General features: G+C 44.4%; 1 protein-coding gene across 5 annotated transcripts in view; it reads right to left on the reverse strand.

The window, feature by feature from the left end:
* Positions 1-230: 230 nt before the first annotated feature.
* Positions 231-27891, reverse strand: part of SLC10A7 (solute carrier family 10 member 7) — a 263521-nt gene continuing 235860 nt past the window's right edge. Inside the window, exons 11-12 of one of the 5 annotated variants that reach the window (XM_051965832.1) lie at positions 3654-3799; positions 231-1692 (exon numbers count right to left, since the gene is read on the reverse strand). In XM_051965832.1, coding sequence (XP_051821792.1) covers positions 1663-1692; positions 3654-3799 — 176 coding nt within the window. In that variant the 3' untranslated portion in view covers positions 231-1662. Of the gene's footprint in view, positions 1693-3653; positions 3800-19754; positions 19887-27891 lie in introns of those variants that run through there. The other 4 variants (XM_051965837.1, XM_051965836.1, XM_051965835.1 and 1 more) reach the window with 4 other exon arrangements.

Consider the following 27891-nt stretch of genomic DNA (forward strand, 5'->3'; position numbering starts at 1 on the left):
TAGGAATAATTAAGCCTCAATAAAAAGGATTAAAAATGGATTCCAGTTCTGCTTGATGTCCCTTTTGGAACCATATGCTCCCGTGTCTGCATAAAAACAGGGGTAAACCCATTCTCTCTGGATCGCTCTGAGGCCATCCATACTAATCCTTGTGATATTGTGTACAAACTTAACACCGGCTGGGGTGGGGCAGGAGATGGTGTTTTCCAAATTAAGACAATAAAACTGGGTCCGGGTGTTTGTAACTGGATTTTATTTTCACCCATAATCACACCTTTGTAGGTGCGGGCGTCAGTAACAGAGGTAGATCAGTTGGGAACAGGGGAAGCAGTGTCCAAAGGCTCAAACTGGTTCGTAGTAACGGAGCCAGGCGGAGGGATCTCACAGCCGGCCCTTGGGCGACCACGCGCCTCCCCCCACGCTCCCCTCCGTGCACGTTGGCACACCTCAGGACCAGCCCACCCGGGTCCGAGGGCTCTCGCAGGAAGGTGGAATGCGCGGCCCAAGGTAACAGAAGCCATCGTGGAAGTCCCCCCCCTCCGGGAAGGGCTGGTCCGCCTCAGGACCCCAAATGCCTCCCTGACATTAGGCCGAGGATGAGAAGACGCGGAGAAAGAAAGTACGGGAAACTCGGAGGAAGGCCGGGTTCTGCACCCAGGAAGGGACGCTGGGCCCGGTCCGGGCAGCCCTGCAGACTTGGAGAACCCTCCGGGGCTGCCGGGCTTGTGGACGCCCACGGGACGGCTCCTCTCGCGGGTCTGCGACTGTAGCCCGTTCCGGGGATCTGCTGCGGATCCCTCAAATGTAACAGCGGGCCGGACGGAGCAGTAACAGTCGCACGGGGCCGCGGGCTGCTCCTTCCGGGGTCCCGCGGGCTGCTCCTTCCGGGGTCCCGAGGCCGCCCGAGGCCGCCCTTCTCACCGCGGAGCGAGCCGGGAAGCAGCCAAGGCGGGAAGAGCCTGATGGTGACAAAAACAGAAGTCCCCGCCCTCCCCCCACCCTGACTTACACTCAGACTTCAGCCTTTGAAACAGCCTGTGATGCGTCTGAGACAGCCGGGTGCCAGCGTCTCGTGCGCAGAACTGAAGGAATTATCTCGAGGACACTCTTAATTTGAAGGAATGTCTAGAAAATGATGTCAATGAATGCAAATCTTTTCCGCTTTTCTAGCATCCATCCATCCAGTGTCTGGCCCCCTGCTGAGCGCACACACACAGGAGACCCAGGGATGTCACAGTTTGAGAATAAAGAGACACACAGACACACACGCCCGAGTCTCGGGAGCCAGGGAAAACTTTGGGAATGGTCTGTCTCCCTGGCGTGGGTCGGCAGAAGGGGTTTTCTTGGTCTTTGGGCCTTCTTGTCAACAGCACCGCGGTTACAGAGAGACCGGTGAAGGGGAGCCCGAGGCTTGCTTCTTAATCGGGGTCACTGAGTTAGAAAAATAAACAGCTCCAAAATACTGCACAACTGGTCACCTGCAAGGTGGGTTCTGGAACCGCCGCTCTGGCCAAAGGCGTTTTAAGGCACTTAAATAGATCTTTTTTTTTCATATAAAAAATAAAATATGCATTGAAGCCACATTCACAAAGACAGGTCTTCTGAACAGTGTGATGGTACAGTATTGTACATATATACACATCTGTGACTCGGGCCGCTCCGCTACACGGTTGGTCTCATCAGCTTCACGCCCTGCAAGAAAAGCAGAAGGAAGGCGTGAGTCCCGGGGAGTCCTGGGCCGGAGGCCCCCGCGGGCTGCAGATGACAAGCCGCAGTGAAGCTTCGAGCTCTCTCTCATTCTCCTTCCTCACTGAACCTCAGGCCGGGACGGGGCTTTTCCAAGATCCCAAGGGCAACAAGTAGCTGGGCTGGAATCTGAATCCAGGATTTTTTTTCTTTTGGACTGAGTAATGAAAGAATTCCCCTCCCATTCCCCAACAAAATCCACATAACCTAGCAATTAGATGAGTGACTGACAGTTAATTGAGGGCTGCCATTTAGCCCGTGGCTCTTGGGCACAGAAGGGAGGCTGAGGACCCATGTTAGAAGGAGTGTAGACGGGGGTCAGGGAAATGAGTCTGAATTCTGTCTCAGACACGTTCTAGTGATCCTGGGCAAGTCAAATTTCAATTTAGTTTCCAAAGATATTTTTGTTTTAAAATTTCAGGTGAAAAAATGTGATTAAGAGAGAAAAATTACTTACATTTTTAATGCTAATAATGTTTTTTTTAAATAAATAAAATGATCTCCTTACAAGAACCCTGCAAGGTAAATACTTTTATTCCCATTGTACTGGTGAGGAAACTGAAAAGTAAGTGACTTATTGACACAGAGATACAGTAAGTGTCTTAGGAACTGAACTCACAGCCTCCCTGATTCTTTCTCCAATACCGGGTTGCCTTTCCAACTCACTGGGAATGACCACTATCAAAAAAGCACTATTATATTTCTTTCTTTCTATGGTAAAGGTTTTTTTGGTTGAAAAAACAACAAAGCATCTTTTCTAATACCTTCAGGAAATGTGTCAAAGTGTCTTTCTCTAGAAGCTTTCAAAAGGGGTAACTCTGGCACATGGTCTTGGGTAGGAGGAAGCTCGCCCTTGCAGGCAGCATCCTCTCGAATTGCAGTCTCATTGTCCCAGGTACGATCAACTGACAACAACTCTAGGTCAGAGTAACTTAGAACATCATTATCGTCAGAAAATTGCCTTTAAAATATGTTCTCTGCCACCAGGGCAGCTGCCTTTCTCCTATCTTCTGGGTTATAGCTGATGAGTGGCTCAAACCTAGACCAGCTGCTGTCTGTGGGAGCTTCCTCCTCCCCAAGACCAAGAGTTACCCCTTTTGAAAGCTTCTAGAGAAAGACACTTTGACACATTTCCTGAAGGTATTAGAAAAGATGCTTTGTTGTTTTTTCAACCAAAAAACCTTTACCATAGAAAGAAAGAAATATGATAGTGCTTTTTTGAAAGTGGTCATTCCCAGTCTGGTCTGTGAAATCCAAGTCCTGGGGAAAGCATCTGGGCTGGCTGACAGCTCTCCCGACAAAACTGGCCAAGTTCCTGGACTAACTGTTGGTTTGTTTTGGTATTAGTTGCTTATTTGTGAAATCAGAGTAAATCAACACATATTTACCCAGAAATCAATAGCTGGCCTGTTTATCTTGGCTTAAGAGTTTACAAAGAAGATGCTCAAAGCAGCCAAGTTGAGTTTTCAAGCAAGAAGGCTCCCTACGCAGTCACTGGATGAGCTGGGAACAGAACCTGGGTTTTCTGACTTTCAGTTGGCGTTGACCTGAGATTATTCTTTTTAAAAAAATTATATCTTTATAGTAAAACTCCACCTTTATGGTAATTAAAAACTCTGAACCTTGAACTAACTGATTCCGTCCAAATTCAAACAACATCAGCACACCTACATTCCTTAAAATAATACTGTCTATATGGATAATAAATCCATAAAATAATATGGATAAACAGTATACATCTGATACTGGGGCTGAAGGTTTTTCTCAATAAGGATTTTTGTTTGTTTGTTTTCCTTGATGTGGACGGAGAAACGGTTTCCTCTCTTGTGCCCTCGGAGCCTTCAGCAGGGCTTCTACTAGGAATGGATGAATACCTGTGGACTGACTGAATCCTAAGGAATTCTTACCTTCTGTCTCGACACCATCCAAGACTTGATTGTTGGCACTAACAGACTGCCCAGCAGGATCTGCGCGGGGTGGTAGATAAGCAAGGGTACAGATATTAGGGAGAGGTGTTCATGGCCTGCAAACACGATCTTTAGCATCGGAATTCCTGAAGACAAAGAAGGAAAAACCATAGACAGGTTCAGGTTCAGGGCTAAGACCACTCAAAAGAGAACTGCATTTCAGCAAAATGTCAATCTTCCACAACTCCCCCAACCCCAAATCTTGGGGTTCTCCTACCCTTGACACGGCTCATGGATGGGATCTAACTTTTTCCTTTCACCATTTGGATAATTGCAATAGTTTTCTGATGGGTCTCCCAGTTGATTTGCTGATTAGATTTCTTTCTTAAGGACCAGACCTTAAACCAAAACTGATATGATTCTCATTGGTCACTGGTAGATCCTAGAACAAGCCCCACTTGTCACTGTTTGGGTCCTGATTGACTCAGATTGAATGTAAATACCAGTTATTTCGCTTCCTGTCAGAAACCCCCCAGAGTCTCTCCCTCCCAGATTCATTCATTCATGTATTATTTAGATTTTTTAGCTTATAAGTAGGTGCTACTTATTCTTAATCATGGAATGGGTGCAGCTTCAGTCAAACTGAGACCTGTTGAAGACCTTAGCTTAAAAAGGCCCATTGCTTCCAAGGCCATCTCCAGTCGTCCTGATCTCTATCTGGCCACTGGATCCAGATGGCTTGGAGTGGAAACTGAGGCAGGTGATCTCCCTCATTCAAATCCAACTCACAGTCATGGTAGCACCTCCCTGAAGTCGTGGTCCTCTTCCAGAATGAAGGACAAACAACAATAATGATCTTTCCATAGCTTAGGTCTATCCTCATCACTGCCCTATTCATTAAAATCCAGTGGCTCCCTATTACCTTCAGGATCAAATACAAAATTCTTTGTTTAGCCTTAATGCCTTCCTGCTTTCCCAGGCTTCCTATAGCTTATGCACCAATCGGTGCTCCCCAGATCAAAGGCAGGGCCTCCGTGCCATTCGCCCCGCTCTGGCACTTTTCCTGGCTGTCCCAAGAATTCCTTCCCTCCTCACTCCCACCTCCTGCATTCTTCATGCCTCCCGCCTCAGCCAGCCCTCCTCCTTCCCACTGTGATCAGGGCCACTTTGTGCTCTCCATGTTTTATCCGTATGCCTAGTGTCTCCCTCATTAGGTGTGGACCCCTTGAGGGTACAGCCTGTTTTTGCTTTGCTTCTAATGCCTGGCACACAGTAGGTATTTAATAAATGCTTGTTAATCTGGATGAGAAGAAAAAAGACTTGAAGCTTCAGAGAAATATCCATTGCTTTAAGCCAGAGCTTATCTGGTATCATGGACCTTTCTGGCCATCTGGTGCAGGCTATAGACCCTTTCTCAGAAGGTTTTTAAATGCACAAAACAAAACACAAAGGATTGCCAAGGAAACCAGTGCTACTGAAAGACCTATCAATTTGTTTGTGTCTAAGCAAGTTCGCACAGCCCTGCTTTATGCAGACAGAGAGCACTGTCCCAAAGTGGTATTCAATGCAATCTTGGGGCAGATGGTGGGGTGGGTGCCAGAGAATAGTGAGATAAGAGAGCCCATGCTCTGGAAGGCCTGGATGCGATACCTATCGATAGTATGTGTCATTAATGCCTCAGAACCTCATAATAAGAGCAACATCTGTTAGGGCCCCTGCCATGCTGGCAGGGTGAGAAAAATACCAGGTTCTTTACAGAAGAAGGAGAATCTAGCTGCATTCTATTAAGCTCAATATGAAAAAGATTTGGAAAAACATGTCACAATGACCTTTTTCTCACAAAATTTTATTTTGTAATATATAATTATATTTTATTTAAAATGTTATTTATAATATAATATATAATGGTTATTTTTAAATGAAATGACAAATGAAAATTTATCAATTTTAATTTCCAATATAGTAAATATTGATAGACATAAAGAGGCCCCTGATCATTTTTAAGAATATAAAGGGGTCCTGAGACCAGAAAGTTTGAGAACTAATGATCAAAAAGGCACAAGCCCCACCAAATCCCAAGTGGCCAGAGTCCTCAGACTTAGGGATGTCCCATTGTCTTACCAGCCAATATTCTCTTCTGACTAGATAGATTTCTATAGAGACAAGGAGGGCTGCATTTAATTGAACTAGTGTAAATTGCCTTAAACCTACTTATTGTTAAACAGGAGATAGTCTGAGTGTCTTATTCCATTCTAATCCCAACCCGAGCAGCTAGATCATCCTTCGTCAGGCCTTTCCCAGAACAGCTTCAGTTTTGTCATCTGTGGAATGGGGTAACAACTGTACCTCCTCACAGGATAACTGAGCCGTGTGGGGGGGAAGGCCTCCCGAACAACAACAAGCTGGACGGCAGAAGTGGGCAGGGATGGGCTGGATGTATAAGCAGACAGGTGGGGAGTCGTAATGGAAGCGCCTTGGGCCTCTAGCACAGAGTAAGGGGGGGGGGTGTACTTCTAACTTCCCTCCACACTCTGGGGCTGCAGCTGTCTCCTGTAAGGCTTCTCTGACGTCCTCTGGACCCAGCAGCAGGGACCCGCTGGATCACCCTCTCCAGGAGACCCATTGGATCGGCCGGGCGTGAGCCCTTCCCGGCAACAGCTCCTCTAAGCAAGATCGGAGCACCCCGCGCCAGCACATTAGGGTGAGCTGAGGGCCCATAAATAACCCTTTAAAATTATTATGATTATTATACCACCAGGGAGGCAGCAATAGCTTTTCAATTATTTTTACCTTCTAATAAATTTCAAACCTTTATGCAAAAATGCATTTCACTAGAGCTCTCCTTTTCATAGTCTCACATATCATCTGCAACAAACTGAAAAAACTTAACCATTAGAGCGACAAGACACAGCCAGAAGAGGGGAAATACAATGGGGGAGGGAAGGCAGCCATCTAGCTTTAGCATCTTTTTGTTGTATTCGGTCAATTAGCTGTGGCCCATCCTTCATGACCCCACTTGGGATTCTCTTGGCAAAAATACTGGAATAATTCACCATTTCCTTTTCACCACCATCTTCCTGCTCATTTTACAGGGTTCAGAAACTTGCCCAGGGTCTCACAGCTAGAGTTTGAGCCAGTTGAGTGATTTGAACTCAGGGCATGGAGTGGCCCCTCCAAGGCCATCATTACCCACTGTGTCACCTTACAGTGCCCCTTACAGTGAAGGAAGGGAAGGTGATTTATGTGGTCTCAGAAAGGGAGTGCATGAGGAGGTGGGTAGGGGATGAGGAGAGGGGAAGAGGAAGAAAAAGGAAGGAAGCCTCCCATTCGAGGGATGAAGAAGTTCCACTGATGAATGGCCCTTTTGAGTAAAGGGATACAATGACCTGGCAACACTGGACGATGAGGTTTGGAAGATTGGGGCTTGAAAGGTCTTATTTATCCTGAGAGCGCATGTGTGTGTGTGTGTGTGTGTGTGTGTGTGTGTGTGAGAGAGAGAGAGAGAGAGGAAGAGAGAGAGAGAGAGAGAGAGACAGAGAGAGAGGGAGAGAGAGAGGGGAGGGAGGGAGGAGAGAGAGAGAGAGAGGAGGGAGAGAGAGAGACAAAGAGAGAGGAGGGAGAGAGGGAGGGGGGAGAAGAGAGAGAGAGAGGAGAGGAAGGAAAGGGAGAGAGGGAGGAAAGGGAGGAAGGGAGAGAGGGAGGGAGAGAGGAGAGGGGAGAAGAGAGAATGAGAGAGAGAGGAGAGGGGAGAGAGAATGAGAGAGACAGAGAGAGAGAGAGAAGGAAGGAAGGAGAGAGAGAGGAGAGGGAGGAAAGGGAGAGGGGAGGGAGAGAGAGAGAGAGAGAGAGAAAGAGAGAAGAGAGAGGGAGAGAGAAGAGGGGGGAGGGAGAGAGGGAGGAAGGAAGGAGAGTGAGGAGACGGAGGAGAGAGAGAGAGGAAGAGAGAGAAAGAAGGGAGAGAGAGAAAGAGAGAGAAGGGAGAGAGGAGAGGAGAGAGACAGAGAGACAGAGAGAGACAGAGACAGAGAGAGAGAGACAAAGAGAGGGGAGGGAGAGAGGGAGGGGAGAGGAGAGAGAGAGGAGAGGGAGGAAAGGGAGAGAGAGAGAGAGAGAGAGGAAAGGGAGGAAAGGGAGAGAGAGAGAGGAGAGGGAGAAAAGGGAGAGAGAGAAGGGAGAGAGAAGGGAGAGAGAGAGATAGGAGAGGGGAGAGAGAGAAAGAGAAAGAAGAGAGAAGGAGAGAGGGAGGAGGGAGAGAGGGAGGGAGGGAGGAGAGAGAGGGAGAGAGAGAGAAGGGAGAGAGAGAAAGAGAGAGGAGAGGAGAGAGACAGAGAGAGACAGAGACATACAGAGAGACAAAGAGAGAGGGAGGGAGAGAGGGAAGGAGAGAGGGGAGAGAGACGGGAGAGAGAGGAGAGGGAGAAAAGGGAGAGAGAGAGGAGAGGGAGAAAAGGGAGAGAGAGAGAGGGAGAGAGAGAGAAGGGAGAGAGAGGAGAGAGAGAAGAGAGAGAGAGGAGAGGGGAGAGAGAGAGAGAAAGAGAGAGAGAGAGAGGAGAGACAGACAGACAGAGACAGAGAGAGGGAGAGAGAGGAGAGGGAGGAACGAGAGAGAGAAGGGAGGGAGAGAGAGAAGGGAGAGAGAGAGAGAGGAGAGAGACAGATAGACAGAGACAGAGAGAGAGAGAGAAGAGGGAGAGAAGATAGAAAGAGAGAAGAGGAGAGAAGAAAGAGAAAATAGAGGGGGGACAAAAAGAGGGGAAGAGACAGAGAGAGACAGAGAGAGAAAGAAGGAGAGAGGAAGAGAAAGACAGAGAACCCCTGGATACAACTGGACCTTGGAGGAATGGGAGATTTCCAGACAAAAGTAGAGAAAAGGTCAACAAGAAAGGATCCCTCTCCTGCCATCAAGCTATATCCTATCATGGACAGAATCTTCTTTGATTATGGCAATAATTGGCATTATTCAGAGTGAGGAACAATGGAAAAAGAGAATCCATGGGGTAAGCCCTACAAGCCCTACAAGGCAGTGACAGAAAGCATCCATAGGCAGAGCCTGGAATGATTCTTTGACTGAATGCAGAATACAGAGACAAGAGCAGAAAACTAGATTAAATGAGTTATAAATCAGATTATGAGGGTCTGGACTAAACAGAAAGAGAAGACGATAATTTAGAGCATAAAATAAATCTTTTTTGGAAAGGGGTGTAAAGAGAATATTTTTAAAAAGCCCAATGAAAAGGACTGACTAGAGGGGAAGAAGCAATCTATTTGATTGAGAGGAAAAAAGAGAAATACACACATAAAGAGAGACAGAGACAGAGAGGGCAGAGAGAGGGAGGGACGAAGGGAAGGAGGGAGAGAGAGAGAATATCAAGCTAGAAGAATTAATAAACAAAACATTAAAGAGAAGTAACAAGAATCAAAGGGATCAAGGCAAAAGGGAAAAGAGCCACCTTAAAAAAAAAGATTAATGTAAAGTAGTTAAAGGAACATAATACTATGCTTGCAGCAGAAAAGGGAAACTAACATAACTTGGGGGGAAAACAACTTTAGAGATAGAGGAAAATATAAATTAACTCATAACTTTAAATGTGAATGGATTAAACAATCCAATAAAACAAAAAAGAGTGACAAACCAGATAAGAAAATGAAACCTGTTGATTGCTGCTTACAATAAATACATTTTACAAAACAAAGATATATAAAAAATAAAACTGAGGGGTTGGGGGAAAAAAAATTACTATACATCAAGTGAATCCCAAAAATCAGGAATTGCCATCATGCTATCAAAGCAAAAACATTAAAAATAAAGAGATAAAACAAGGAAACTGTATTATGCTAAAAGGAACCATACACAGAAAACCAATATCAGTACTAAATTTAAATACTCCAAACGCTTTAGCATCCACATTCATAATGGAAACATCTAAGGTACAAAAGACAAAAGATAGTAACAGAGGAGACTTCAATTTCCCTCTATCAGTTCTGAATAAGTCTAACAGAAAGATAAACAAAAGGGAAAATACAGAACTGAACAAATGTCTGGAGAAACTAGAGTTTAAAAAAATCTATGGTATTTTCTAAATAGGACAGCAAAAGAACATATTTCTCTTTACCATATAGAACTTTTATAAATATTGACCAAAATCGACCAGGGTGCAGAAATATGGCAAACCAGTGTAAAAAAGGGGAAAATAGTTAACACTAATCCTTTAAAATTCCTAATACAATAAAAATTAAATTTGGCTTAGGGACACAAACCTAAAATACACTTCCAAATGCAGACTTAACAATGAAATTTTTAAAAACAAATTGGTCAAAGAACAAATCATAGAAATAATTAATAACTATGTAAAAGAAAATGATAATGATTAGACTACATAAAAGTTTCTAGGATGCAGCTAAAGCAGTTCTCGGGGAAAAAACCATGTCCTTACCATCATACATTAACAAAATAGAAAAAGAAAGGATTAAGGAACTGAGTTAGCATTGAAAAAATTTAAAAAACCAATAAACAAATATAAAATAATTACAAAAGAAGAGCTATCAAAAATCAGAGGGAAAATAGATAAATTGGAAACAAAAAACCCCATAGAAATTATAAATAAAACTAAGAACTGGTTCTTTGAAGTTGATAAAACTCTTGGCTAATCTGACTAAAAAAAAGAGACCAGAAAAATCAAATCACTAAAATTGAAAAAATGAGTAAGGTGAACTCATAGCAAAATGAGAAACAAAAGAATAATCAGACCACACACTATGTCACTTACATACAAAAAAAAAAAAAAAAAAAAAAAGCTGAGGACACAATAGAAACAAGACAAAAACTTTAAAAATTGGGAAGTGGAAGGGAACTGTACCAAAATCTTTTTATGAGACATATGTAGTCCTGATCCTTTTTAACTGGGGAAAGATAAAATACAGAAGTATGTGAGGAGGAATAGAGAAGAAGCTGGTGAGGTTAACCCAAGGCTGGGGCTTGAAAAGGGAAGAATCTTGAAAGCACAAAGGGGTAAGAAATTTGAGGGTAGGGTATAAAAGTACTAAGTAGGAAGGCATAATTCTAGGAGTGTGGAGGGTACTTAAATGTAAAATATAATCCCTGACTGTAAGGAGTTTTTTGGAGCCTGTAGGTTCCATTACACAAGTATCTCCAGCAGCTACCACTGAATCCTTCATGTTAGTTAACAGAATAAAAATAATAAGAGTAATGAAATTTATCAAGAATAAGTTTTTCTGTATTTTTAAAAGAAAACTTAAATAAAGGGTTCTTTTCATCTTGCTATCGGAGCCGTAACATAAATGAAGAAAATTAATTTTAATGTTGCCAGGTACTGATTCTGTGTCACTGGGACTGACAAAATCCAAGACGACTTTATGAGACGGCATTTGACTTTATGAAAGTGAACACCAGAGCTGCATTTACAATTTTACTGGGACTTTAAGCTGTCATGCTGAAAAATGTTTATGAAACATTAATCAAAAAATGCCTCTTTAATACAAGGCATTGTCTGAAAGATGTTAGAAGACACATACCGTAAATGGATTCTTTTTCTGACTAAAGTAATTTCTACCCAGAGCATTTCCCCATCGCTATCCAAGTACACAGTGTGTAGAGATAAAGAGCACTTTGCCGGCACGTTATTACCTGATCCAAACACTGGGGAAATCACTAATGTACAGCGTGCCATATTTCCATGTCACACATGACACATTTGTCTAAAATTATCCAACAGGCTTTGACACTGCAGCATATTCCATAAGCAAAGCTTTCAACTGACATGTGCCAAGAAGGATCTTGAAGTATGAGCTTTTTTCTTCTAACAAGCAAGTAAGAGTTTGCTTTTATCCTATACCCATGATGGAAGGGATAAAACAATAAGTACTAGAAGTAGGTTTTTTTCCCTCCTGTTTTAATATGTTTATTTTATGTTCCCTGAATTCAAAAGCTCCCATCATGGCTGTGTTTCAAGTCTTTGCTTACGACTCGCTAATGGAAGGCAGGGTAGTTTGGAGAAGTTAGCAGTGTTTCCTTGCAAACTTCTCCCTTGTATCTTCTCACAGATGCAAACTTTGATTTCCCTCTCCAGTCTGCGTCCCTGGTCGGGAGTCAGAGAGACTGGAATGCAGAGCCGGCCTCAGACGCTTACGAGCTGTGGGGCCCTGAGCAGGACAACTGACCTCTGTTTGTCTCGATGGCCTCGCCTGGGTTTGGCCATTGGGGCCTTTCCAAGTATAAATGCGTGACTCTGTAACCCTTCCTGGGACAGTGCTACGGATGCGGGGCGTGGTTACAGGTGCTGCAGGTGAGGGCTGCTGGGACCCGTCCCAATGCTCCCTACTTCACCTTCCCGGGGGGGAGGGGTGCTGGCGGGGACCCGGAGACCCCAGGGGCTGTTGCTGCCTACTTCTACTTCTTCCTTCCACCGCCTTCTCCCTGCCATCTGGGAGGCTCCGCCGTGAGGCCTTCCTAGAGACTTAGGGCTTTTCAACCTTCTGCTCTTTTGAAATGATTTTGGACTCTGATGGAGCTTCTGCTTGGGAGAAACCCAGTTTCTGCCAGCTTAGGCAGGCCATCTGCCCCGCTTTTCCCTCCCCATCCCATCAACCATTCCCGGCTTTTTTTCTCCTTTCACTCCTCTGTTCCCTGTTTTCCATCACTCAGTATAATGTCTCCTTAGGGCTCTGACTGATAGAGGTAAGGAAGGCAAGAGGTTAAGATGTTAAACTTTAAGATGATGTGCTGTTATTTAGACCTTAACAGCCTCTGCTGGACTTATTAGCAAAGGTGGGTAGGGCCAGGGGAGGGAGACCTTGGTGTAATCATGCTTTGTTTTGTTTTTTTTCAGCCAACAAGATAAGATAGAAAAGGCTCATTAGGGGAAGGTGAAGGAGTGGGATATAGTAAAAAGTGTTCCCTTGTAATGTCTGTATTTTTAACATAAAGTTTAGTTAATTTAAAAAGTTTTAGTTTAATAAAAACAATGTTCTTCAGTATTCAATTAATGTCCTTGTAATTTTTTTTTTTAAGTTTAAAAATTACTTCTATACCAAAGATGGGGAACCTTTTTTCTGCCAAGGGTCATTTGAATATTCATATCATTTGCAGGCTATACATAATTATCAGCTTCTAGAACTCAAGCAACAAGAGGTGATTGTACCTAGTTTTAGCTCATCATTGCTTGTGGTTTCCAAATGATTTTCCAGGTCTTATATGGCCTGCAGGCTGTACATTCACTACCCCTGCTCTGTATCCTAAGGAAATATGCTTTATGCACCTATGGTACTATGTGTTGGCCCACTCTCTCTCTTTCTCTGTGTCTCTGTCTCTGTCTCTCTCTGTGTGTGTCTCTGTCTGCCCCTCTCTCTCTCTCCCTATCCATCTATCCATCCATTCATCTACATTTTATTTTTGTTCTGAGTTGGTTCTATTAGGGACATGTTTTGTAGCTGGGAATCTTTTGTAGCTCTTGTACTTGTCTCTTGAAGCATCTCAGAGATGCTTCAAGAATATATGAAGTTCTAGATAAATGTTCTGAGTGAGTGATTTTGTTTATTGCCTGAGAATCTGGATACTGGCTGGAGGTCATGGTCAAAACTTAATAGCTTTCATTGTCTCTCCTTTCCTCCTTCCCTCCCTCACTTCCTTTTCTTTTTCCTTTTTCTCTCTCCTTCCTTCTCTCCCTCCCTCCTCCTCTTTTTCCCTTCCTTTCTTTTTTCCTTTCTTTTCTTCCCTTTATTCCTTTCTTTTATTCTTGGCTCTGGGAATAATAATAATATTTATATAGCTTTAAGTCTTATCACATGCTTTATATATTTCTCGATTCTCTATAGATTTCTCACACTTTCACTTGATTCTCACACTAATGCTGTGGAGTGGGTGCTATCATAATGCCCATTTTAAAGGTGAGGCACTTGAAGGCACACAAGTTAAGTAATACATTGCCCAGGGTCACATGATTAATAAGTGTCAGAAGCAGATGAATGCACAGAAAATAGAGTCTTAGGGACTCCTGCCCAACCACGACAAGAAGCCTCCACTGTAACTATGGTTACCCAGGGGCCAATTGAGTCTCTTTCCTCTTTTCTCAGCATCACAGAATTGTGGGAAGCAGAGAAAACTGGGGGAGCATCACCAGCACCCATCAGAGATGAGGAGGAAGGGGCCACGAAGCCACGTTTGTGCTGCTTGATTCCAGAAACTACTCTCACTGAGCAGCAGATGAGTCATAACCTACCCAAAGGAAGCTCACGGAGATAAACCTCAGTGATGTCTTTGGTCTTGATCCTTTATGGAAGGACGTGCCTGATGCGATACTCTCTGGGTTATTAACAAGTTGATGAATCCGTTTGTGATCTATCTATGTGTGGGCTTTCCTACCACTTTGCTTGTATGATCATCATTTTCTCACAAAAGCCTCAACCTGGGAAGTAACTGCTGCTGAATGGTGGAGAAAGTGGATAGGACAGCTCGGTCACCTCTTCTGCCCCCAAAGACCCTGTACACTCCCAGGCTAAATCATGCACACGCCATGCTGTCTGTCTGAGCATCGAGGGCCCAATACTGTAATCTTCAGGACAGCAGTGATGAGCACATCTCAAACCCAGTCCTGTCAACAGCATTTCTCATCTATTGGCATTAAAATTTCAGGGTCATTTTTGACTAGTCCTCTTTCAATTTCTCTCCCAAGGTAGATTAACAATCCTTGATTATTTCGTCCAAACGTCTCCTTCACCTGCACTTTCTCCCTGCCACCACTCAGATCCAGCTCTGGCCAAATCATCACCATCATCCTCATCCTAATAACAAGTGACATTGAAGTGATACTTTAATTTTTGTGATCTTCCCCCCTTTATATTCAATGGAGCCTTGCACCAGCTGTGCAAAATATGGAACCCAAAGCAGTGCTTGACACAGAGTGGGCCCTGAACAACTACTCATTGACACGACTTCATCCCATTCACACGGATGAACAGCTAAGCTGCGCAAGGTTTCTGGCTTTTATGGAAAGCCTTCCCTATAGGACTGCCCAGTCCTGTGAAAGGTTGAGGTTGTTAAGAGGTCACAGAAAGGGAGAACAAACTCATGCAGATCAAAAGCTGTCCATGTCTGCCCCAGTAAATGTTGGAGACAGGAGGTAGGGAGGAGCTCTTAACTTTATCTTGAGATCTTGGGGATCTCTTCGGACCTGGAAGAGATTTAGAGGCTACTCAGTCCAGTTTCTCCATTTTAGAGATGACTGATTTGCCAGGCTCGTATCTATTAAGGGACTTACTTCCTAATGGTCACACAGGAATTGTCCTAGCTAGCAACCAGGTGATGCAGTGGTTAAAGCACTGGAGCTGGAGTCAGGATCACCTGAGTTCAAATATGACCTGTGTGACCTTGCAAAAGTTAATCTGCTTGCCTCCGTTTCTTCAACTATAAAATGGGGATAATTACAGTGCTAACATTGCAGGATTTGTGAGGATCAAATGAGATAATACCTGTGAAAAAAAACCCAAAACACAGCACTTGGTACACAGTAGGCACTACATAAATGCTTGTTTCCTTTCTTTCCCCATCTGAATTCCCTTCATTTTGACTGTACTATAGTCCAGTACTGTAGTCAAACCACGCACGCTTATATTGAAATGCTTTTCTAATTGGCTTCCTTTCCTCTAGACTCTCATTCAATCTATCTTACATAAGATGGCACAACTGGAATCAACACTATAAAATATACTTTAATCACGTCACTCCCCTGCTCAGGAACTTGAAATGGCTCCCTCTTGTCTGTCATATCAAATCAAGGCTCTTCCAGCCTGCCTAATCTGGCTCTAGTCTCTCTAACCTAATAACACCTTCCATGTGCAGACACCACTTGACAGCTTACAAAGTGCTCTCTCGTCTATTATTTCAATTTCTCTCCAGATTCTCCTCCAATAAGACTCTCTGGACCACTTAAGTCAAACAGGCTCCCCGCTGCCCCACCTTTGCTTGCATGTCTTGCATGCTGGAACTCCACTCGGGACACCCTCCTTCCTTCTTCCCTATCCAAATATGACTCAGCCTTCAGGGTCCCCTTCAAGTCTCCTTTCCATTGCTTTCATCACCTCGCCAGCCTTGAGAGCTCTCCGTGGCGTGGCGATCCAAGGCACGCTTCTGAATCTAACCCACGCTGTGCTCCCACCTTTTCATCGTGGTTAGCTAGGCGTCCTACTTCTGTGCTAGCCCTGTAGCGCTGGCTGCGGAGGAGGAGGCCCTCAGAGAAAGCAGGCGGACGATGCGCAGATGCTGGGGCTGCACGGGCCAGACAGCTAAGCTGCTGAGGGTTTCTGGCACCTGGGCCCCCCTCCGCGGGACTGCCCAGTTCTGTGGAAGGCTATGAGATTGCCAGAGGTCACAGAAAGGGAGAAACAACCCAGCAGAACTGAGCCTGGATTTTAGTCCTCGTTAAGATAACTTGGCTTACTGGAGTGGGTTCCTGGGTTAAAACCCTGCCTCGGACATTTATTAGCCGAGTAGACTAATCTGTAGACTTCTGTGTTTCCCCAAGTCCTTCTTCTACAAACGTTTTCAGAAGAGCGGAAGGGGACAAATACTGGAGGCGATGCTTGTAACTCTAGGAGGGGGCAGACAGGATGCTGGAACCAGATTTGATATTCCAAGGGCTACACAAGCTAACATCAGTTATTCATACGAAAGGGAAAATAAAACATTTTGCTTGAATTCTCCAAAGTCCAATATTGAGTTTGCTTTTCAGATTGGCCGAATGCTGGGTTGATTGAGGTGACACGGAATTACCTGTTTCACGCCTGTTCTTTCAAAGCTGCGTTTAGCTGAATTTGTGGGGTTTATTTTCCATGTGGAAAATAGCATGGCCTAACAGATAAAGCCATAGCTTTGGAATCAGGAAGTTTTAATTCTGACACAGTCTAGGTCACTTAACCTGTCAATGCCTTTTAGTAGAAACTTTTTCTGGTCCTACTGCACTTGCCTGTGGATTGATCCATCTCAGGACTGCAAAAAATACAACATATGCAGTCCTGGGTCTCCAGGTGAAATAGGGTTTAGAAAGCCCAGAGATTCACTAAGAAAGCTCCCTTTTGTGCATAAGCACTGAGAGAGCTAGAAACTACATTCTCGGTGTGAATGGTGGCTTTGTCCGTTGCCACCGGGGGACCAGGGACATCTACCGTTGTCCTGATGGATAGCTATCTGGCCGCTGGTCCCAGATGGCTCCTGATGATCTTTCCCAGCCCTCCCTCATTTAAATCCAATTCACTCGCATGTCAGGACCTCCCTGATGTCATGATCCTTCTCGAGAAGGAAGGACAAACAAACTGAGCCTTAATTTCCTTTCTGTGGGCTAGACTAGATGATATGTAAAGGCCCTTCTAGATAAATAAAAATATGATTATAAATAACTTCCTCAAGGGCAAATACTGGTTTGGGAGAGCTAGGATTTGGACCCCAGATCTGCACTCAAAATCTGGAGCTTATTTAGCTAAAGCATATGAACAATGGTGGGCATTTATACCCGCTGTCAAGTTTGCAAATGCTTTCCTTGTGCCATTTGAGGCTGAGGGCCCCAGGAGCCTGGAGGTAGGTGACAGTTCCCACTTTTCTGATAAGGAAGCTGAGCCCTGGCAAGGCTAAGTGACTTCTCTGGCCCGGGTCCCCTGTGCACAGAGACCCCCACGGGCTGGCCTTCTGCTCTGCTAGGCCAGTCATTAGGCGTCCCACCGGGCCTCCAGGGCACCGAGGCCCGGACTGTGGCTGGTTCACACCCGCGAAGTGTCCGTGTGCGGACCCACGCGCGGACCCGAGAAGGTACCTCAGAGCCCGCACAGCCGTGGTCTCCATCGGGGCCTGCCACGGCTAATCGGGCGGAAGAAGGGCGAGGACTTCCCCACGGCCGGGCAGAGGGACCGCGGCAGGGAGTGACCCGGCACAAAGCAGCATGACCTCGCCCCAGGCTGGCAGAAGAACAGTGGGCTGGAGCCGCGAGCCTCCGAAAAAGGGAGCTCCGCTCCGGCGTCCTGGGCCCCGCTCCGGCGTCGGGGCCCGGTGAGGCGGACTGGCCCATTCTCTTCCCAGGGACCAATCTGAGGAGGCGCCGGGGAAGCGGCCCCCAGAGCGACAGCAAACGCGGGAAACTGGTTCTTAGCCAACCGGCGCCCATCGCTCCAGGCTTCCACAGCGGGGCCCCGGATCGGACGGTGAAACGCAACTTTACGGCCCGGACCACCTCACCCACGGGCCGGAGACGGCAAGCCCGCCGCAACGGTTCACTGAAGGCATTTAAAAATTAACTAATTAAAGTGATTTAAAAAGTTTTCTAAAGCTCCATAGCCAACTTTTACCTAAATGAGTAACCAATTATACCTTCTGCAAGAAGCCTTTCCTTAATCTTAGAACCTTCCTTCTACAATTATCTCCAATTTATTCTATCTTGTATGTACAGTTTCCCCCGCCCCCCGCAATTGGGGTAAATGACTTGCCCAGGGTCACACAGCCAGGAAGTGTTAGGCATCCAAATCCTGGATTCAAAACTATCCTTTCTCCCAAAGGGTCAATGTAGCCTAGAAGAGCTCTATAAAAAACCTTTCAAATATAAGGCTACAAACTAGACGCCACAGGTCATTAGTAATAGGAAGAAGAAACTGTCCCTTTAATAACCCAAGTCAGGCAAGAAAAGAGAGGAAACAGTAGTTCTCTTTTCAGATTTTTAGCAAACACAAATTACCCAGACTGCCTTTGATGTGAACTCTAAATCCTCATTTGAAGTTTATGGTAAAGAAGGCTATTCTTCAGGATTTATTCACATATTAACAGTTTACAAAGCATTCTCACATCCATTAAACAGCTAATCCTCACAACCAAGCCTTGGAGGTCAGTAATACAAATAATATCCACTATTTACAGAGCAATGTCGAAATGGCATTTGGTCAAAGTGCCTGGGAACCACAGAAAAGTTGATTAATAATACAGATGGCCTCTCCGCAGGGGTGGGAGAATTGAGGAAAATGATTGTTCCATGAGGAAAGAGTGATGCTGGGATATCCTGCTTCTCGCTTCTCCCTCCTCTTCCTTCTCGTTCCCCCATCTCCAAAGGTTTGATCCTCCCTAACTTGGGGATTTTTAATGGTGTTCACTGGAGCTTGTCTGATTGTACTGCGATTTACCGGGGAAATTGGAAAGATGATGGTTAATGTCAAGTTACCTGCACTCTAGTCCTATCCCATTATGCCCAAAGTACATCAAGCAAAACAAAAAAGGAAATCCCGAGCAGGTGATGCTACTGCTGTTCTGGAACAGGTAGGTTCTGATTGGAAACGATGTTTAATGAATGACCTGTGAAGATTCGCCAGATGCTACAATGAAACATTTAACTCTGCCAATTGAAGGTTGCCGCCTCAGAAGGCTTGGGTACACCTTCACCTGTCTAACAGTGTTGTACCAGTAATTAGCTATCAGGGAATTCAAGAATGAATTAAGCTCTGAGAAAAATAAGACTATCCAAATGCTGTGGTGTGACTCCTGGAAAGGGTCAACATCTTGGAGAAAGCAGGGGGGCTTTCCTTTATTAAACTGACCTATATTTCAACTCAACATTTACTAAGTGTTTATTTACTGTGCTAGACCCCGGGGACACAAACAAAACTCTTTCAACCTCAAGTGATGATATTTTACCAGGAGTTGGGAAAGGTTATACCGCGGGCATATACAAGTGAGTCCAAAATCTATATGAAGGAATCTCATGACAAGTGGGGATAAAGAGGGAAGCTTTGGGTAGAAGGGGGCATCTGAACTGTGCTTTGAAAGAAGCCTGGGGTTCCAGGTGGAGCTGAGGAGTGAGGGCATTCTAGACTAGGTGGGAGAGGCTGGCCCCTTTATTTCTTTGTGGACCCTCCCTCTGCCCACCCCCCGAATCCCACATGGTTGGATGAGCACAGATAGACAAGCATTGTGTTCTTTTAAAATCTACTTTCTCCCAAAGGCCGAGGTTACTCTCACTTTTATTGGCTAGGCAGTCTCTCACCCCAAGGCTCTTTGCTTCCTGAACTTCTCTCTTCCCAGGGTCCTGCCTCACCATCTGTCCCTCGAGGACAGACTGGCAGTCATGTCTCAGGGATGGTTGCTCAAGAACAATCCTGGTTGGGCCAGGGCATTCAGGACCCTGGGGACCTACGGATCTTGGGTGCAGTGGGGTTGGAAGGGCACAGACTTTGCCAGCTCCACCAGGTCAGCTGTAGGATGGAGAGAGAGATGAAGATGCTGAGCCTCCCTCTGCCACTGCCTGTGAATCCCAAGCCCCACTGCAGGAAGGTATTGCTTAGATTTATATGAAAACGTGAGACCTCTCCAGAACCTTAAGAGAAGAGAGGATATTAAGAAAATGTAACCAGAGGTATACTTAGTGCCTTTCAGATTGTCAGCTCCACACATGACACAAATTGCTTGGCTATCAACGTGCCCTGCCTGCCAGCAGGTGCTACAGCCTCTTGTTTTGACTTTAATGAATTAACACCTGAACTTTCCTTAATTAGGTTGGACTGAAAAAATATCTCATTAATGTCATATTGAAACATGGGTTCATAGGATTTTACTCCCAAAGCTTATTTTTGGCTAAAAACTTGACTATAAAAACCAATTAATGATGGGGTACTGCTACTACTACTACTACTGCTACTAGTAATAGGTAAAAATATTACTACTGCTACTACTAACTGCTGCTGCTGCTACTACTATAACTACACTACTACTATTACTACTACTACTACTACAATAACTACTGCAACTACTACTATTACTACTGCTATTAGCATTACCCCCCACTACCACCACCACCACTACTACTACTACTATTTCTTCTTCTTCTACTACTACTACTACTACTACTACTACTACTACTACTACTACTACTACTACTACTACTACTAGCATTACCCCACCACCACCACCACCACCACCACTACTACTACTACTGTAGTATCTGGACTTATGGTTTCTGGCATTGTGGTGGTCACACTGTGGTATCAGTTGCAGGATCTGAAGATCTTCCTGACCCAATTCCTATATTCAATTTACTTTCTGTCTCTCAGGAGATCTTAGGTTGCCTTCTAAATTTTAGTTAAATGGTAAAATTGAAGAAGCTAGGCTTTATATATGAATCAGATAATTTTAGAGGCGAACTGACATTTTCCAGGTCAAATGAGCAATCAGTATCTTTTTAAAAGTCATTTTTTCTTTATTCCCCTGGTGTTCACTTTGGCCATGTGGCCCAGAGAAATGAGACCTGTAAGAAAAGAGGAGGTGGTAGTTTCAGCCTGTGATTAACTATCAGTTATTAACAGCCTTTCTTTCACCATTTTCTTTCTTCCTCAAAAGGTTCTTGGGCTCATCTAATTCAGGAATATAGTGAAAGCACTGTGCAAATTGATTTTAGAGCCCATAGGAATTTGAGGAGATAGGACTTCATTTTGAAGACTCCTGCCTCATCAATGGCTCATCCTCAATTGTCCACTTTGGGGATTTTTATTGTTTTCTAAATAATATTTTATTTATAAATACATCATACATCATGCATACAAACAATATGCAATTAACTATTTCCAAGCAAACAAACAAAAACAAGCTAGATCAACCAACTACATTTATGCAGATTTTGCTTCATTTCATCTACTTTTAGCACTGAAGTCTCTAATTCTTGTCTGGACTTAGAATTTCATTTTCTTTCTGATAAAAAAAAAAAGTAAATGTCATTTCTGGTTTTCTCAGGTAGGCCTATGGATTGGTTTTCAGTGACTGTATCAGAATCTTGAGGACATGGTATGGTTGTGGGCAAGTTATTAAATTTCTTGGGTTTTAGTTTCCTTATCTGTAGAATGAAAAGTAAGGACTAGCTGGTCTCTGACAGTCTTTCCAGCTTTGTGTCTGAGACTATGCTTCTGCTGAGGAAGACTACCAGAATTGGGAAAGGATGCCTTAGTATCAGACCCATATAGAAATGGGAGCCATAGAACATAAGGATCCCAGTGGGTCATCCCTATTAACTTAGAAAACCTCATATTGTACATTCTGTTTTAGTGTTATATTTATTATTTTGTTAAAGATTTCCCAATTCCCTTTAAATCTGGTTCCAGACCATATTTGGGAGTATTGTAGGCTACATAAATTTGATACCTCTCGCCTTACTTATCTTTTTCCAATGGTAAGTTCCCAAATCTTTATTTAGATTCTCAGAAATCATTATTTTCCTACTTACTGTCAGTGGACAAAGAAGAAAATAGATTCCATTCATTTAATTAGCATGGCAGGATTGAAGTAATAGCAACTGAGCGTATTTTACTTAAGGAATTGGTCTGGGAAGTAGTGATTAAGTTTTATTAGTTAAAAAGTTTAGTTAAGAAAAGATTGAGAACTATCTAAGCAGAGCCACTTCTAGGGCCTGTTATTTTGCTTAGATATAGTCTAGACAAAAGTTCCAGCTTTTTAACAACTATATTCTATTGAATGAGGCAAGCCATGACCCAGACTTCCTGGGCTTGGCTGTGTCATCTCTTAGGCAAGTTTTGAGTTGAAGTTCATTGCTATGCATAATAAACACAGGACTTGGAGGCTCTTTGGAGACCCAGAATCTCTTGGGGAGAAAATCCTGAGCTACACCTAGAAGAATCAAGCTAAGACAGCAGAGTGGCTGCTGAAGAACAATCCTGAAGACTCTGTCACCAAAGATGATTGACAGCAGGAAGTTTTTCAAGGTGTGCAAGATTCCATAACACGTACTTCATGGGCAAAGGGAGAGATCTGCAGTGTTGCCGGCTGCCAGTCAAAGGCCTGAGTGACACTAGCTCAGTGGAAATTTATAACTCTAACATGACTAACTTTTATGAGCTGTTGGCCATTTCTGTTAAGCAGCGGCTCCAGAAACCAATGAATGGTGGGGCGTTCAGAGGGTTAGAGATAGGGTTACATTGTGTAGCTCTGCCATCCTTATTCTGCTACTTTTAAGCTGGGTGGCTTTTCCCCCTCCCCATTAGCATTAACCATGGGCAAATCTCGGAGGCTTCCTTTATATGGGGAAGCTAATCCTTATAGCACAGACTCACAGGATTATTGTGAGGAATAAATGAAGAATGGGTTCAAAAGACTTTGTAAACTATAATGTTCAACAGCATTTTCTGGTCAGTAATGCCTTCTTTATTACACCCTTCAGAAGAAGGTAATGAAAATAATTTCATCTCCATTTTTTTCAGGTGAGAAGAACTGCTCACGGTCACATTGGTACATCTCTTGTTCCCAAGTCTAGCTCTCAAGCCCCAATATACAAATATAAGTTAATAGTCTATTTTGAGCTCCAAAGGACAGGGGACCTATTTCATCTATTCATTAAAAACATTTCTATTAAGCAGTTGCTACATATAACACTTGTGGAGCAGGGCTTGTGAAAGAAGGAAAAAAAAAAGATTATGAAGGCATACAGAAGAGATTTATAACCTAGTAAGGGCTTTGGTTCAAATGTACAAGCAGATGAACAGAGTATAGAAGAGGAATGCAGACATTATTGAATCTCTTCTGACACTGCCCATTGCACATAGTAAGCATTTAATTATATGGAGTGAATATAACAGTTTTTAGTGGGCACAGTAGAAAGATAGCTCCAGTTAGGACTGAGGTCAGAATCCAGCTTTATCATGTCTGACTGGGAAAGTCATTTAACTTCTCTCTGGGACTCAGAGGAACTTGGTCTAGGTAAACTCTGGGCACCTGCTAGGTCCAAGTCTCTGATCCTACGATACTTCTTCGTTTTTTCCTCGTAGCTCTGAGGTGGGCATTTTCTGAATTTAGGGATTATTTAAGGAAACAAAATCTGAACAACTAAGTATTCAGAAGGGGAAAGGGTTGCACTGGGAGGTAGAGGCTTTCCTTCACTGGTGATCTTCAAAATAATGGCCCATTTGGTGGAGATGTTAAACAACAACAACAATAATAGTGACTGTTATTTGTTCAGTCATGTCCGACTCTTTGTGACCTTATTTATTTATTTTTGACAAAGGTGCTGGATTGGTTGACCCTTCTCTGGCCCAGAGTCACACAAACTATTGCATATCTGGGGGAACTGAATTTGAACTCAGATCTTCTTCACTCCTAGTCCTGAACTTTGTTTCCTGGGCTAATTGGTTGTAAGGTTGTAAGTTCTTTGGACTGAACAGTTATTATTGTCTCTTCTAAATTTAAAATGAATCAGAACAGAAGTGAATGCAAGGGATAATGTTGTAAAAAATTACCCTGGCATGAGTTCTATCAATAAAAAGTTACTTAAAAAATAAATAAATAAATAAATTTAAAATGGCAATTTCGTGATTCTGGAAAAAATAGAGAGGGCTGGTCATTTTTGTTATTTGCATACAAGGATGGACAAGATTTCCAAGTCACTTCAGTGTCAAGTAAACCACGAATGGGGACCTTCTTTTCCCTGGAAGGCCATGCTCCCAAGTTCAGCTTTAGGGGGGCCAACACAAGATTCCTCGGCTCTTCCTCTGCCTGCACTTCCGCCATCTCCTTCTTCTTTTCCTCCTCCTCCTATTTCTCCTTCTCCTCCTCCCCACAAGTCTCAACACACAAGCTCCAACCCTCTAAGTTTCAAGAGAGGCGACGATCCAAAGCCATCGTGGGACTGGCAGTCTCTTGAGCTGTGTCCAACATCCCCTCTCCCCCGGGGTAGCTTGTCAGCAGCCTGCTGAGTGCCGTGGAGTTCCAAGAAGTCGACAGCCTCCCCTCTTTCCTTCCTGGCTTGGGGTTGTTTTGATGGCGCTGTAGGAAGGGACAGGGGAGGGGCTGAGTGTCACCCTTACTTTGCAGCCAAGGGTATGCATGCTCTTTATTCTAAGGAGGCAGGGAAGCTGGCTGTCATGCAAAATCCCTGCAATGTGGTTCTTAGTGTCTGATCCAATTAAGAGAACTTCTGGGAAGAGACGTGAGCAAATAAATAATTGGAGAGATGCAACTCTGAAATGACAATGGTTATTCATCGATCTCTGTTTGCGAGTCGAGATTGAGAGATGTAAACTTCAAGTGGAGGAGATCTCCTGGGTGAAATCCTTCAGTTCAAACAGAGTAAACAACTGTTGTTCTCTGATGCGCACTTTAGTACTGCTGGAGGCAAACTTTCTAAATATTAATAAAAAACTCCACGGCTGGCGGAGAGTGCGGAAAGAGAGGAAGGGCTGGGAAGCGGCCTGGGCTGGCTACCTGGGACACGGGTCCAAATTCAGAAGCCCGTGTTTGGGGACAGAAGAAGATTCCTGACATGTGGGGAGCCTCCTGTCTGGAACCCCAGCGCGTGCAACGGAGCACAGTGACGAACATTTACAGCGAGGCAGAGGGGAGGACAGACAGCTCCATGTGGAGTGAAGATGACCCGGATTCCAGTCCAACCTCAGACCATTATACCTGGAGCTGTGTGAGCCGAGGAAAATCACCCTCTCTGAACCCCAATTTCCTCCTTTCTAAAATGGGGACAAAAATAGCTGTTTCTTCAAGGACTGGTGGGAGGATCAAATGAAAAACATCCTATAGACCTTCAAGGGCTACATAAATGTCAACCACTCTTGTTATTGGGGCAGCGAGGAGGCATCAGTGCACAGCACACTGGGTCTGGAGTCAGGGAGAGTGGGCTTACTGAGTTCAAATCCAGCCTCAGACACTGAACTGGCTTGTGATCCAGGACAAGTCCCTTAATCCTGTTTACCTCAGCTTCCTCATCTGTAAAGTAAGCTGGAGAAGGAAAGGGCCAACTACTCCGTATTTCTGCCAAAAAAAATCCCAAATGGGGTCACAAAGAGTCAAATGTGAACTGAATTAAGGGTCTCAAAAACTTCCTTTCCCTCTACCCAGTTCTATCGGAATGGTAGGGCCCTCCCTACCTGCAGAGAAGCTGCAACATATTGCTGCCTGGAAATACACCAGAGATGCCCTCTCTGTGCCAACATGAAACTGCCTCAGAGCTATTGTGTTCGAGTTTAAATAATTAAACTTGGTGGGTACAATTGCACAGTGTTATTAGAGATCTAAATAAACTAAAGAAATCACTCAGGACTGCACCCGATAAGTTGAGATAATAACAGGTTGTACTGAGGAAAACACGGGGTTTTCAAAATGAGAAGCTGGTCTCCAAGTCTGACATGGTCACTGATTCTTAGGTTTCCTTCTGTAAATAGCAGGAGTCAGTGAGTGGCTCTGATCATTGCAGGCCCTTATCCTGTTCTCTTATGAAAGAAAAGGCCTCGGGGTCGGAGGGATTGCTCAGGACACACGGGGAGCCTCAGGCTGCAGGCCCACTTGTGCAGCAGCTTATAGAAGGGTCCCTTTTTCAGTCATGTTTTGGATTAGAGGCTGCTGGGATCTTTTTGAATGCTAAAATCCTGTGATTCTCTTCCTAAATGGTCAGAATCTTAGAGAATCAAAGAAATGTAGAGAAGCTTCTCAAACACTGTGAACTATCTTATAGAGGGGGAAAAGGAGGCCCCCCCACTAGTTAGTTAATATGAGAACCCGTTTCCTGACTCCCTCTCTGACGAGGGAAGAGGTCAATCAATCTGTAAGGGGGTTGACTATAAATCATCAGACTTTTCAGCCAGGCCTGGATTCCTGCCCTACCTTTGGCTTGGGCTCACTTATGGACAAAAGGAAAAGTCAGTGTGAATAATAATAATAATAAATGTGGGGAATATTCCACCAGATATGAGAGTGTGCATAGAAATTCCCAGAGGAAGGAGGAAAAGTCTGGTCTACCAGTTTTATTTCTTGGGAGTGAATGAAGAAGATGGAGATGGGGGGTGGGGGTGGGAGTGAAGGGTAGGTGGGCAGGCATTATCTACCATGATGAGGAGGCAGGGGGTAAGCAGGGTAGAATGTGCTGGGTCAGGAAACCTGGGTTCAAATTCCGCTTCAGATACCATGAAACCAAAGGAGATGATATTTGCCCTAACCACTTCACAGAGACGTTTGTAAACCTTAAGACACTCTTTAGACAGGAATTGTTACTTTTGTGCTTGGGGCTGAGGCAAGGCTAAGTTTTTACCCCTTAAATTCACCCAAGCTGCCCAACAGGCACCTCATTTTTGGAACATTTACCAAGAGCTCTATATATCGCAGCAATAAATCTCAGGCAACCCAGCTTTTGATAACCAACAGAGAATCAAAGCTCAAAACAGTTTAGAATCCTTGGTTGAGCAGATATATATCACTCAATGGACAGACTGACATTTCTTTTCTCTGCTACAGAGCCCGGAATGACTCATACATCATCACTTTTTCTTCAGCCTGATGGTAAACTCTCCCAGACATATAACTGCAGCAGCCTCTTTAAGGATGCTGTCAAACTGAAGGGGCTCTCAAACCCATTCACCTTATTACCACGTAAATCTAAGAAAGCCTTTTTGCAGGACACAGCACTATTGATGGCCCCACCCCAAAGACAGATGTCTCTTTTCTCCTTTTACCGAGTATTTTCTCTACTGCCTTAATAGCTTACTGTGCAAACAGGGCTGTAATACTCAGGAATGGAGGGCAGGAGGCCCAAACGCTGGACAGCTTCGGGACAACAGAAGGTAGCTCAATGAAACCTGGTTTGAAATACTTTTCTCTAATATACAGAAACCATTTTTTAGCTTGTGGCTTGGATGGAAAAAAAAGACTTTGTATAAGCCCTGACTCTTTATATAGATGGAATTAAAAAAGAGGACAGAGAAAGGAAAATGCCAATAAACAAACTCAGATCAGGCAGTAATTGCACTCCACCATCCCAATCTATGTGTGCTTTGTGTTTTTTAAATTTAGATTCTATTAGTTCCCTGGTAGGGAACTTTGAGGTCACTGCATCCAACCTAGTGTATTTTACAGAGAGGGAAACTGAGCCTTGGAGCAGGGTCTGGCACGGTCACACAATGGGTACGCGTCCGATCTGCCCTGCGCACTCTTCCATACTGTGCCAGGCACTTTGTCCTCAAACATTATCCAAACAGCAGACTAAATGAGAAGGAGGCGCAGGAGACCGTGCTCCTCGGTGGCTCTCTCTGCCCGGGGCCGAGGTTTCACGTCCATAAGCTACGGAACCACCTCCGGGCCTCGGTGGAGCCTGTGGAACAGCCAATCTGCCGGCGGCCATCAGGTGCCGCTTCCTCCAGGCTTCCTCTTTCCCTAGAATGAGCTCCGGGGGAGCAGCTCCACGTCAGGGTTTCCAGATGGATT

Source organism: Antechinus flavipes, chromosome 6 (genome assembly GCF_016432865.1).
Source record: "Antechinus flavipes isolate AdamAnt ecotype Samford, QLD, Australia chromosome 6, AdamAnt_v2, whole genome shotgun sequence".
In the NCBI taxonomy this organism is placed as follows: domain Eukaryota; kingdom Metazoa; phylum Chordata; class Mammalia; order Dasyuromorphia; family Dasyuridae; genus Antechinus; species Antechinus flavipes.